Here is a 13,904-nt window from a genome sequence, read left to right as displayed (position 1 = left end):
AGATGAAAGAAAAAGTTAGGACCATATGTCAGAAATAATCCATAAACTTATATCCACAATCAGATAATTAAGAAATGAACTAAATTAAACAACTTCTATTTTCAATACATACTCATCAAAGAATGAAATAAAGCTTGAGTGGTACTATTCAGTAATTATTTAATAAAATGACTTCCACTTTTTAATAATCTGATTCCATAAAAACTCTGTTTGTCTGCTTTTTAGTAAGTAAGTCGATTTTTCTCTCAAAACGTTAATTTTACATATAGAACAGTCTTTTTTTAAAAAAAAAAAGACAAAAAAGCAAAACAAAGAGACTAAGCCACTCTATGATCAATTTGGGGAGAAAGAAAGAAAAGAAGCTAAAAATGCCATCTGAGGAGTTTTCCGTTTTTAAGCTACACATTGTCCTGGCCGCAGAGACAGAGCTGGGAATAGCCCTAGTGAGCCATTATTCCTGAGGAGAATGGACCGCATCCGCAGGCTACTGAGACCGACAAATGGGGGAACGTTCAGATTTAAGGGAGCTGAGTTCCCTACTTTTACTTGCACGCATACAAAGCACAATCAGAAGAGGAGAAAATGGGACCGGGACTTAAAAGACATGTATTTCTATGTAGCATCCCTAGGTAGTAACTGACCTTTCTTTTCAGGATTCTTTCTTTTTTCTTCAAGCCATTTTCCTCTAAATCCTTCCCCATCTCGTGTGACAAAGAGAGCTTCATTTTTATTTAAAGCAATATCAGAAATGAAGACCTGGCGTGGATAAGCCCATCGACAATGCTTTAGAGAACTGCTAACTGATCTCCAGCAAAAGACCTAAAATAAATGAAATTATACTGAAATATACAACATTGTAGCATTTGACAACAAAAACTGAAGCCCAGATAGTATCTTTAAAATAAAATGAAATGTTTTAATGCTCATTTTTCCATAGGAAAGGTTATTTTAAAGCAGCATATTTTTCAGAAAGTAAACTAATTAAACATGAAGCATTAAAAAGTATTTCATAGACACCCCTCTGAAGAAGCTGTTTTCAGTCGTACTTGTTTGGGACACACAGAGATGTTCCAATGCTAAAGAAAATCAAAATCCTGGAATGAAAACTTAGATCTCAGGCTCCGGGTTTGTGCCATCTATTCAGCAGGTGAATGTAAATGACCCCACAGGGATCCAACCGTGTATGTCAATTTCAAACCGAAGTCTCTTAAGGGCTGGAAAAAAAGAGTCAGCGAGCTCAATGGGCTCCTAAGGGTCCTGCCAACGCTCGTGTTTCTGAGAAGTGGCTCATGAATAAAGAGAAGGATGAGAAATGGAATGCTGGGCTTCTCATCCAGCTTCTGCCAAAGCAGCAACTCTATGATCTGTTTTATACTTTAGTACCCCAAGTAAGAAATTATCTGACAAACTGACACTATGGGTGTTTTTAACGTTTATTCCCTCTAGAATCAAGTTTAAAAAAACCTAAATCATAGACTGGTATAGTCACTCAAAATGTATATAAATAAAGCCATATGGCTTGCTCAAGAGTGTCATTTTCATAGTGAGATTCTAATTCCGCAAGGGAATAAACAGTCAGCCATGGTACAGACAATGTCCACATTAATAAGGCTAAGTGAAAATACATCACAAGCCAGTCTGTTTTTAAATACTCAACTCTTTTGTGATCCCATGCCTTCATTTTCTTCTATTGGTAAAAATAAGAACTCTCATTATTTAACCTAGTTCCTAGTTGTTTTACAATGATCTAGTACAATACATGGGCCCTTCAAAAAGTTTGTGGGAAAATTCCAATGATCTTTTATTCTCTCTTTTCCATGAACTTTCTAAAGACCCATGACAGATTTATGCCTTCAGTGCTTTAGTAGGTGGACTTGTATTACTAATTCTTCAATTTCTAAAATGATAAGATTAATAGAAAACATTCCTATTGTTATTTTTATTTTAGAGGTAAAAGACACAAAGGTGCCTGTGTTTTCCCAGATATAGGGCATAACTTTTTCAATGTTACTGATGTGCAATACATGCCTTACTAGAGAAATTTACTGATATGCCTATATAAGAAATGGAAATTTGTGCCCTATTTATTTAAAAGAAATAATTCCTTAAACAATAGTGGTCTAGAGAAAAACTCTTTTTACATATAATATCAAAAAGTAAAATCTCTTCTATGTGTACATTTGCATAAAAATAAATCTAGGGGACATTTTCTAACTATGAATTGAATTTGAAATATTACTCACTTGGCCTTTACTAATATAAAGCATAATTGTGGGATCACTAGTGCATACGATTCAGTATAAGTGATCTGGCAGTGTGCATTGCAAAAACTTCACCAAACTTTCTCATTTTCATTCTAAGCATAATAAATGAAAATTTTAATTTCAACTTCACAAATACTGCATATCAATTAAATGTCATTCTTTCATATACCAACTCTACACTAATTAGTATTAAATGTCAAAATCAAGTAAGGAAACGAAAGCAATAGGAAGCTTCACTAACATAACAAAGCATTTTTACATTATCAATTCCCCTTATAGCTATCAATTGAGAATGAGATTACACCTTTACATAAACAGATACACACCCTTCCAGCTTCATCCATTGCAAGAATACAAATTTTCTGACCCCCATTTTCTTTCAAGTGTTCAGGATCTACCTTGTAGTCCATGCGTCCACCAGAAACAAGAACCTTTTTCAAATTCAGTTGTCTAAGTGACAATGGACAAGAAAGCTAAATTATTATGTTTTCCAAATTAAACAGACTCAACTTTAAAGAGATCGTTATTCAAACAATCTCAGGCTGATTATTATGAAAGATAAAGTACAAAAAATTGTCCCATCTCTCTTTCCCCTTATACAAAAGCAGTTTCTGCCTAACCCAAGTCCTTCCCTCCCAAGTGCCTCCTCCCACACAGACACACACATTAAATACCTAACAGCTCAGCTGCCAAATACACGCATTTGCTCGATGGTTTAAATAGCTGGCATGGCCAACGGCTCTAGTGTATTTGCATTTTAGCAGGAAAATTTAAAACTTCAAAATGAAATTAATTTCAAATATAGCAAGCCTTAAATATATATATATATATTATGAAGACCATTATTATTCTAGTGTAATAAAAACTTATCCATTAGCTACATGATTCTTTTGAAAGAATGTGAAACAATAATAATGCCTCTATGAAAAACTTTAATATTTTCCAAAGTTAAAAAAGATATATTTATTGAATTACTACGCTGGAACTTATTCAGCACCAAAAAGAATTTTCTTAATGAAAACAGGATTAAAATGTTATCACAAGCAAACTTTATAAGCATTAAATAAAACAACTTAAACCACTTCATACTCGGAAAAAAAATTACTTCTAAGAAACACGTATCTACACATTTTCCTATTTCAGGTTTCTAAATGTGATCTATAACTCATGTCAAAAGTAACTCAACTGCTGTACAGGGAAGTTGCCACACATTGATAACTGATATTTTCTGCTAATAAAATAACTTCATGAATAGAATCTGATCATGACATGCAATCTCATTTGCATTAAGAAAAGCACATTTGTTGACTTTTAATTTAAATTTCTAATTGTTTAGTGTTAGATGGCTGCTTTCTAGAATTCTTTCGTGCACACTACTGCTTCCTGCAGTTCAGTTATACTCACCCAGAAATCAGGTGTATTTGCTCAGAAATCTATTTCATTACTTGCATTTATTACTATAATTATATAATTTAAATATGATCTAAACTAATGAAATAATTGATTGAAAGGAGATGAATACTACCTATTAATAGTTGAACACTGTGGAATGATAGAATAAATAAGATTAGAAAAGTCGTCATCAGGTCAACTGGCAGAGCACAATTAACAAAGACAATATTCTACCTAGACTTTGGTGAATAGGGACTGAGGTCTTAACAGCTGGTGAACAGTCAGTCATCTACGGGGCAACTATTGTTCTCTACCCACTGGAGGAAGGAAGGACGATAAAAATGGAAAGGCATATGGAAACGATTAGTTTAATGGACTTATCATGAAATCACCAGTTGTCACAACCCTGAGATGAGAAGAACTAAATGGAACCTGGCTACTACTATGAAATGTTTTGAGAAGGATCGCATTAGAATGTCCTAAACAGAGTGGAAGAAAAATATGGAACAAAACTCAAAGTCACAGGAGACCAGGCTTACTGGTCAGACAAGCTGATAGAAGCTCAAAAACTATGCTCCTTAGCCAAGTTTCAGGTCTGAAACCAAACTCACTCTGTTTTAGAACAGTAACTATTGCAGATAAAATAGCATGATTAATACATGGGCAAAGTTCAGAGGGTTAAGAAATGAGGAAGAATGAAAACAGGGAATACAGGGAGGAAGTAGGATACGTGGGATACATTGAAATTGTTTAATGGAAACTGTTCTGTAGAACCTGACCTCATTCACAAAGTTAAAAAATTGTTTTTAGTTGCAATGAAACCAGGTATCGATGACCCGATGACAAATGACAGAGAGTAAACCTACAGAACAGGTGTAGAGCTTACATTGCTAGAAACTTGTTTCTTTTATCACTCATACTGATACCACAGGCAATAAATTACGAGTATGGTTTATGAACAAAAGGTGGAGGACCTAACCATACCAAAATCTTATGTTTATGAGTCCCTGCTTTAATTGATTTTATGATCGACCAACTATTAGTTTATTTAACAGTACTTGAACATGCTTAGTGATAACAATAAGCCACACAAACCCAAAGATAAAACTATACCAATTAGATATAAGCACTTGGACTGGGTAACAGGTTAATGGCATTTACTTACTTTATAAAAAATAAAACATAACATAAAAATGTCTGCACAAACCAGTGATGATGTTGTCTCAAGATTAATTATCTACAGCTATGAACTTTAGAAAATTTCATACTCTCATGAAAAGTGAGTATAAAGGTTATATGCAAAAATTTCCATTTATAATTTTCAATATGACAATTTGTAAGACACAACATAAAGTTAATATTTGCTGAAAGAAGCGGAACCAATGCCAAAGTCAGGTTTCTTTCACAGAAATGCACATACTTAGAGGCCATCTTCTTGCACTGATAGTCTGCAAGTAAGTAAACATCTCCCCTCGTGGTAACGCAGACTGTGGCCCCATCACTGGCGGCAACCAAGGACAGAGCACTGTCTCTATGATGCAGAGCGGACACCTGACGAGGCGTCGTCACACACTTCTCTCCATTGGGATCCAGTAAATAACCTGAAGAATCACACCGATAAACAAGTCAAAAAATGCATCGACTTAAGAGTTACCTCTACTTCCCAGATGATGCCAGCAGATTACTTACCCAGCTGTCCCCCATTCAATCCCATTGTGTACACAGCATCTCTAGTCCAGAGCACTGTATGAAACCTGCCTGCTGCTACGCCAATAATTGTCTTCCCTTTCAGATGCTTGGCCTGCATCTGCACAAAGAGAGAAACATAAGACTGCCATTTACAATATGACCTGTGATCGAGTGAAATTTTGCAGAGGGAGTAGATGGCGGTAGCAAGCATGCTTATGGAATGCTTCCCCCCACTGCCCCTTAAGGTGCTGATGCAGTTATCACAAACAGATCTCACACGAAGACATGAGCCTTCTCAGGACAAAACACATTTCACCATGGCCACTTTCACTCAGCAGTTTTAACATGTGGGAAACTGACATGGTATAAAAACCAAATCATTACACTCTGGGCTATTTTTTGATCTAACAAGCAACATGAAAACCAGGCATTCTCAGTCTTATAAGAAAACATCAAACCAAAAAAAACCACTCACTGGCACCGAGTTGACTCGGGCTCATACCGACCTGAAAGGACAGAGCAGACCTGCCACTTAGGGTTTCTGAGACAGTAAGTCTGACAGGAGCAAATAGCCTCATCTGTGCCCAACAGAGTGGCTGATGGTCTTACAGCACCAACCTTCTAGTAGCAGTTCAACATCTAACCCACAGCGCCTCCATTTTGGCATCACTAGGTCTCTCAACAGTGACCCTATTGAACAGATACTTCTTTGTTGTACAAGCTTCCCTGAGCATCTCAAGATATTCTGCAACATCTTGGCCTCCGCCCACTACCAGTCAGCACCTGCCACTCCATTTATGACAACCAATGTGTCTCTAGATACTGCTGAATGCCCCAGGAGTACAAACTGCCTCCAGTGGAAAACCACACACGTCTGTAATCTACCCAGAGCTCCAATGTAGCCACACCATGAAAACAGAATAAAAGTATTCTTTCTGAAAAAGCCCACAAAACAGTTAAATGTTCACAAATTCCTACGTTAGGAAAAATGTATCTACTACGAAGCACCACAATTGAAGATGAACACAAATTATTTCAAATCTTATGTTGACTCAATTCCAACAGCTAATAGCCTAATAGGACTCAGAAGTACCCCTTATGGTTTTCAAGGCTGTAATTTTTACAGAAGCAGACTGCCCAAATTTTTCCCATGGAGTACTGGATGGCTTTGAACCATTAATCTTCTGGTTAGTAGCAGAGGGCTTATCACTGTGTCAACAGAGCTACTTACTGATTCCCTCGTCATACAGAATAGCAAAGTAAATTTAAATTATTAGTAAAACTGTATATCTAATATTAATTTTAAATCTATAAGTTAATAATTTATAAATTATGAAGGGTTCATGAGGGAGGGGAGAGCAGGGAGGGAAGGGAAAAAATGAGGAGCTGATGCCAGGGGCTTAGGTGGAGAGCAAATGTTTTGAGAATGATGAAGGCAATGAATATACAAATGTACTTTACACATTTGATGTCTGTATGGATTGTGATAAGAGTTGTATGAGCCCCTAATAAAATGATTTTTTTAAAAGAAAAAAATTAGAATCTTAACTTTTGAAATGCAAATGTTTATGTTCTGAAATATTAGCTTACGGGTCTCCATTCAACTACTAAAATTGGGGAAAGGCTGCCACCCGGTGGTGGTTAATGCAAACGAATAAGAAAAAGTGGAACAATTTTTAGATCCCCAGGCATGACTTCTGTGCAAAGGCAGAAATAAAGCTCAGGCTTCTCAGTGCTTCATTCGCATAAGACTTTTTTATTCAGAATTTGGCATAATTTTCCTCAATAAGGTATCTCAAAATAGTGTACATTTCACATTTACTCCTCCTCCACTTATAAAAAATTTGGAAACCACTAGCAGCTCCTTAGGAAAAACATAAGGCATTCTACTACCATTAAGAATAACATTCTCACCTGATGCAGAGGGTTTAAGTGGAGAGCAAATGCTTTGAGAGTGATTAGGGCAAAGAATGTATGGATGTGCTTTATACAATTGATGTATGTATATGTGTGGATTGTGATAAGAGTTGTATGAGCCCCTAATAAAATGTAAAAAAAAAGAATAACATTCTCAGCGGCCATCTAGCTGAGAAGGAACAAAGTCCCCATAGAGGAAGCACACCAGCCCATGTGATCATGAGGTGTCAATGGGATCAGGTATCAGGCATCAAAGACCCAGAACAAAAAAATCATATAGATATGAATGGGGGCGGGGGGGGGGGGAGAGGAGGGTGGAGACCCAAAGCCCAACTGTAGGAAATTTGACACCCCTTACAGAAGCAACACATGGAAGAGATGAGCCAGTCAGAGTGCAGTATAGCACTGAGGAAACATACAACTTCCCTCTAGGTCTTTAATGCTTCCTCACCCCCACTATCATAATTCCAATTCTACCTTACAAATCTGGCTAGACCAGAGCACGTACACTGGTGCAGATAAGAGCTCTCGACATACGGAATCCAGGACAGATAATCCCCTGAGGACCAATAATGAGAGTAAGGATACCAGGAAACTAGAAGGAAGGTGGGGGGAGTAAGAGGAACCAATTACAATGATCAAATATAACCCCTTCCCAGGGGAAAGAACAACAGTAAAGTGGGTGAAGGGAGAAATAAGTCAGTGTAAGGCATGAAAAAAATTTTTTTTATAAATAATCAAGGGTTCATGAGGGAGGGAGTATAGGCGAGAGGGGAAATGAGCTGATAACAAGGTCTCAAGTAGAAATAAAATATTTTGAAAATGATGATGGCAACAAATATACAAATGTTCTCGACATACTGGATGTATGTAGTAGAGCTATAAGAGCCCCCAATTAAATGACTGAAAAAAAAAGAAGAAGAAGAACAGTCTCAGAAGCCGACAGGGGCAATTCTACCCTGCCCTAGAGATCATTGTAAGTCTGAATTGATTTGATGGCACTGAGCTTTCTAGTTCTCAATAATTCATTTACTTATTCTTATCGTACAAGAGCTTTCAAAAAGTCATGAAATTCTTCTACAAACTTTTTGAAGCCCCTTCATATTAATCTACATTATATTTAAATTTTTTATTTTGTGGAAAAAATACACATATTTCTTAAAATGAATCTAAATCACCTAAGTAAAATGCATTACTTTGCCAATAATTTAATGTCTTTCTGTTCCAGTTTCATAGTATATGGTCACCCTCTAGTTTAAAAAGGAGTTGTTTACCTGTCTGGGTACATTACAACTGGGAGGTGGGGGAATAAGTCCTAACTGATGAAAAGCATTTAGACCAAATGTATAAACACATCCATCTTCAGTTAATACAACTGTATGATCCTTAGCAGCTGCAACTTGGGAACAAATATGACCACTCAGTCCTTCCACAAGCCTCGGGACCTATAAAATAAAATAAACTTTAACATAAAATATGAACCATTCACATGGGAATACAAATAGAATCTGATGACACCACATCTAACATTAAATGACTGGTAAATACAGCTGTCTATTATAAACTACACTTCAGCAAGGGCCAGATGGAGCTTAAAAGCATATGGATGTTGGTTTATGCCCCAAACCCTCAATTAACTCATTTGAAGAAAATATTTCAACTCAACAGCTGATTTTTGAGCCCTTACCATATACCAAGCACAGATTTGTTTATTATAAATAAAAGTAACTCTGGTTTCAAACAATCCATTGGCATGGTGGGGGGAGAAAACAAAACAAAAACTCCTTGTATCTTTTCACTGAATAATGAATGGAGCATAGGGTCCTCTGAGTTGCCTGTTGTGGGTTCAAACATTAGTTCTGTCACTTACTAGCTATTTGAGCTCAATCAAATTTCTTAACCTTCTGAATGTGCAAGGCAAATAGTTCCACGTAGAGTATAATAGACTTCATCCGGCTGATGTTGGGAGTCCAGGATTAGGTAATTTACCATAGTACGTGGCAAAGAGCAGGCAATCACTGAAAGACTGCCATTGTGACAGCTGTCATCATATGTAAGATGAATACAATTACAAAACTGCAATAAAGCTTATCTTTAAGAATAACCTAAGGAGTCACTTTTCTAGAATACAATGGTTTCTTTCAATTAGCAGTAAGTCTGTAACTATATAAGAATTGGTTTGGTGATTGTATAATAAAAATATTATCTCAATTAATAGGCCATAGCAGATGCTAAAAGCAAACACAAAGTGTACTTCTTCAAGAAAAACTTTACAACTAATCTGCCTTCTACATTCTTTAATTAAAGTCTGTAAACACTTTAAAGCTTATATACTAATTCAATATTTATATAATCATAGCATAATTTTAATGTTTTAAAATATTGCATGTTATCTAAATCCTTAATATTAACATATCCAGAAAGTTTTCAAAATAAACTTAATGTTTCCTTATAATTGGTCAAAATAAGAATTATTTATGCTTTAAGCTAACCAAAATTTCAACTAAAGCTACTTAAATGGTGTAATGACATTTTAATTACCAAGCATGTCTGCTCGTCACCATGTCCCAAACGTCCTCCAGGACCATGACCACAGGTATAAACCTGTCCCTTCTGGGACAGAAACACGGAGTGAAATTTACAAAGTACCACCTAAAGGGAAAAGAAAATATTAACCTTCTCTACTAAATAAAACTACATTATGTCAAACACACACACACACACACACACACACACACACACAAAATGCTACATTAAAGGTCTTGCTAGCTAGAAAATCATAGATATATTTATTAAGCAAAAATATCAATGTGAGACGGTAGTTTGGGACAAATTCTGCACCTCGGTCTATAAACATTTCTGAAGGCAGTGTTTCCATCTTTCTCGCTCTTCCCTGAAGAAATACATGCATTTCAATTAACGCCACGTCAAAATGGCTGTTTGACCATCCTCTAGGGGACTCAAACCCTGTTCCTTTGAAATGTTCTTTGAATTTGGAGAACAAAAAGAAATCTGAAGGGGTAAGATCAGGGCTGGAGGGTGAATAGGGCAAAGTTTCCCAAAGACTTGCTCAAAGGGCAGTCCTTCTACCCGAAGGAGGGGCAGGTGCATTGTCAAGACAAGGGAAACCTCTTTGGCTCCACCCTCCTTGCCTTTTTCTCACCAACACCATGTTCAGTTTTCATAAACTTCCTAGAAAACCCTGTGATGTACTGATCCTTCAAAAGAAACTCTATCAAATTACTCCTTCCTTGAAAAATGGAAGACACATGGAAACCATTAGTCCAGTGGCTTAATCACCACACGAACATCAGTTTCCATAACCCTGAGAGCAGAATTAGATGGCATTCGGCTACCATTCTACCACTTTCTCTGAAAAGAATCACATTAGAAAGTCCTAGTTAGAATTGGAGAAAATGTAGATCCACAACTCAAAATCACGAAAGAGACCAAGCTTGCTGACTGAACAGAGACTAGTGGAATCCCCAAACCTTTAGTAATCCTTCAGGTTTGGACCTGAGTTTGCCCCTATAGCTCAATTTTCAACCAAATAACAGACAGGTCTATAAGAGAACAATAAAACTGGGAGGTATGCACATCTTGGACAATAAACCAGTTGAGTTATTAAAAAGGCAGCATTTGCCGAAGGACAAAATTCAAAATGGTTCAAAAGGAATGGAAACAGAAAACACAGGAGGTAAGTAATGATATAAAATGTGTATGAATTTGTGAGTGTGTAACAAATGATCTGTTCTGTAAAGAGTCACCCAATTCACAGTAAAAAGACAAACGAAAGATTTCTTTTTTTAAATCTCCACAACCATTACCATAAAGTTCTCAGTGGACTTCTCTGCCCTGACCGTAACTTTGCCAGATGTCTTCAAAGCCACTGTTTGATTGGACTTTGTTCCATGAAACATATTGGTAAGTCCATGATTCATCCCTCGCTATGATTCATTCTATAAATAGCTTTCATTAGCTTCAATCTTATTTAAAAGGCTCTTTGAGTTAGTTAATCTTCTTGCAACACCTTTGGTACCCATTGCATTGAGGCCAAGGAGTTACTTAAACTGAAAATGCCCAAACAGATGAGATCCCAGCTTCAGCAGCAACCCACGTCAATGTTAATTCCACATTCTTCTTCCACCATTGTTTGCATGTTAGCCAGTTTCTTCCTTCATCAACGCTGACAGTCTTCTCTCTGTGGGCGCATCTTGGAGACCTACTCAATCTTCCTTAAAGTGCTTGAAGTATCTAAAAACAATTGTGATGGGTGGCACTATTGCCATAAACTTAATGCAAAGCTTCAATGACTTGAGAAGGTGAACACTGGAGTTTTTTTTTAAGTTACCCTAACAAGACTAAGATAATTATATTACTGAGAGAAATTGTCTGCAGCCTTCCACTATTTGCAGAGACATGTGTAATTAAATATGTTTTGCTAAATCTGTATATGGATGAACTGAACAATGGACTGCAATGTTTGCTTATTTCACTTTTGCAGCAGAATATTGCTAATTACTTACACTAAATAGTGGTTACATGGGTATTCATTATACTTTACTTTTTATATAGTTATAAGCTTCTATAATAAAAAAATCAAATACTCATTTCACCATAAAATTATGGTTAAAAATAGAGACACATGGGAAAAGAACAAAGGAGAAATTGTGTGTTTGAGGGGTGCCCCAAAAAGTGGCATTTCCCCCCCCAAAGCTATGTATTTAATTTTTTCTACAAAACAACCTTATCACCTAAAAAGTATTCTCCATTACATTTAATACATTTGTCAAATCTGGAATTCCATTCTTGGAAACATTTTTCAAACTCATCTGTTTGGATGGCTGACAGCATCTCCCTCGTTTTTTTCTTCGCCTGATCTACGTCGTCAAAGCAGTCCTTTCATGTCCCTCTTTATTCGTGAAAATGAAAAAAGTCTCACAGAGCAAGGTTGGGAGAGCTGCATGGGGCGAGAGAGTCATGATGTTTTGCCAAAAAACTGGCACACTGAAATGGCTGTTGTGAGCAGATGCATTGTCATAGTGGCAAAACTTCCCCACAAATCAGGCCCTTTTTGTCATACACTGTTATGCAATCTTTTCAGAACCTCTAAATAGAAAGCTTGATTAACAGTCTGACCTGGTGGAATGAACAACAAGTTGACATTTTCCTCCATTTGGGAAGTTGACGGACTGAAGTTTGTCATCAAATCAACATTTCACATTTTTTGAAACAAGAAAACCACTCATACACTTGAGTTTTTCCCATAACGCTGTCCTTATAAGCTGTGTTCAACATCTCAACAGTTTCTGTGGCATTTTTCCCGAGCAGAACAAGAAATTTCACAGCCACATGCTGTTCTCTTAAATTGGCCATCACAAAAAAAAAAAAAAAAACGAGGATTGAGAAAACTTCTTTCATGAAAAATTCACTATGACCAGAGAGAACTTTCCCAGATGATGCCACTGGGTGCACTAACTTAAAGCGAGTTGCCTGATGCTTCCCTAGTGGGAAAATGCATACTATGAAAGCTCCCCCCAGCAGAGCTTTTTCCAGTGTTTTTTGGGTCCCCTTGTATATGACTCACAAAGAACCTAAACAAGGAACATGCAAATTATGTCTTCAACTATGAAAAGTAGTAGCCAGATAATTTCCATTTTCATAAAATCCCAAACAATAAAAATTTTATGAGGTGCAATGAGGTACAAAGATTTTCAAATAGCGATATGCATTATAAAAGAGTGAGCATGATTTGTGCCTATACCTGAAGCTAGGAGACAGTGTGCATGTCCTTCATATATTTCATTTCTTTTTCTAGTATTTGACATCTCTAAGAATATTATACAACTTTTAAGAAATTTTATATGTATTTTCAAATTTCTTCTTTTCAAATCTCTCTCTTCCACTTCTCCTCTCTTTCTATCCACTTCCTTTGCAACACCCACCACACTGCACCCACACAGACACTTAACAAGTCCACAGATGAAAAACACCATCAGGTTGATTCCAACTCATTGCTCCCTCCCCTGTTCGAGCAGCACTGCTCTATATATGGGGCTTTCTGTGTTGCAATCTTTACGGAAACACTCTAACAGGGTTTTCTTCCACGGAGCCTCTAGGTGGGTTTGAACTGCCAAATTTTCCCTTAGCCAGCCAGCTTAACTCTTTCCACCACAGAGTGACTATTTGTATAGTACTGTCCAATTTATTAACACTGTGTAGGCACATTTAATATTTTAGGGTATTTACACAGTCTCTATATATGATTAGGACAAACGTATCTAAAAAATTAGCAAATTTCTTTTGACTGATTTAGTGAATAAAATGTTATTGTATATCAACCAAGTTAATAGAATCCAAAGGAAAAGCTGAGTTATCAAGTAAGAAAAGTTCATTTATTATCTAAAAGTATTCAGTTGTACCTGCTTGATATAAACTCCACTTCTGGGGAACATATCCACCAACTCTGGATGATGTTTGCTATTCTGGCTTCCATGGCCCAGGGTAAAATTTGTATTATCTCCCCAAGTATAGACATCTGTAGGATCTAAAGTGAAAATTAGTTTTAATATACTGTTAGTATTTTAATACAAATATAAATTTATTTTAATTATAGAAGTACTCTGTTAATAAGTTTAGCTA

General features: G+C 36.5%; 1 protein-coding gene across 10 annotated transcripts in view; it reads right to left on the bottom strand.

Moving 5' to 3' along the window:
• The window catches only part of IBTK (inhibitor of Bruton tyrosine kinase), a 459,255-nt gene that overhangs the window by 423,841 nt on the left and 21,510 nt on the right, over positions 1-13,904 (bottom strand). For all 10 annotated transcript variants that reach the window (XR_012785385.1, XR_012785386.1, XR_012785384.1 and 7 more), the window contains exons 4-10: positions 13,685-13,809; positions 9,804-9,914; positions 8,537-8,707; positions 5,346-5,463; positions 5,077-5,257; positions 2,591-2,714; positions 642-819 (exon numbers count right to left, since the gene is read on the bottom strand). Coding sequence is in view for 2 of the 10 variants with exons in the window: in XM_075554839.1 (XP_075410954.1) it covers positions 642-819; positions 2,591-2,714; positions 5,077-5,257; positions 5,346-5,463; positions 8,537-8,707; positions 9,804-9,914; positions 13,685-13,809 (1,008 nt within the window). In the remaining 8 variants the exon portion in view is untranslated. The remainder of the gene's footprint in view (positions 1-641; positions 820-2,590; positions 2,715-5,076; positions 5,258-5,345; positions 5,464-8,536; positions 8,708-9,803; positions 9,915-13,684; positions 13,810-13,904) is intronic.

This window comes from Tenrec ecaudatus, chromosome 7 (genome assembly GCF_050624435.1).
Source record: "Tenrec ecaudatus isolate mTenEca1 chromosome 7, mTenEca1.hap1, whole genome shotgun sequence".
NCBI lineage: Eukaryota > Metazoa > Chordata > Mammalia > Afrosoricida > Tenrecidae > Tenrec > Tenrec ecaudatus.
This window is presented reverse-complemented; position numbering and strand designations above follow the sequence as displayed.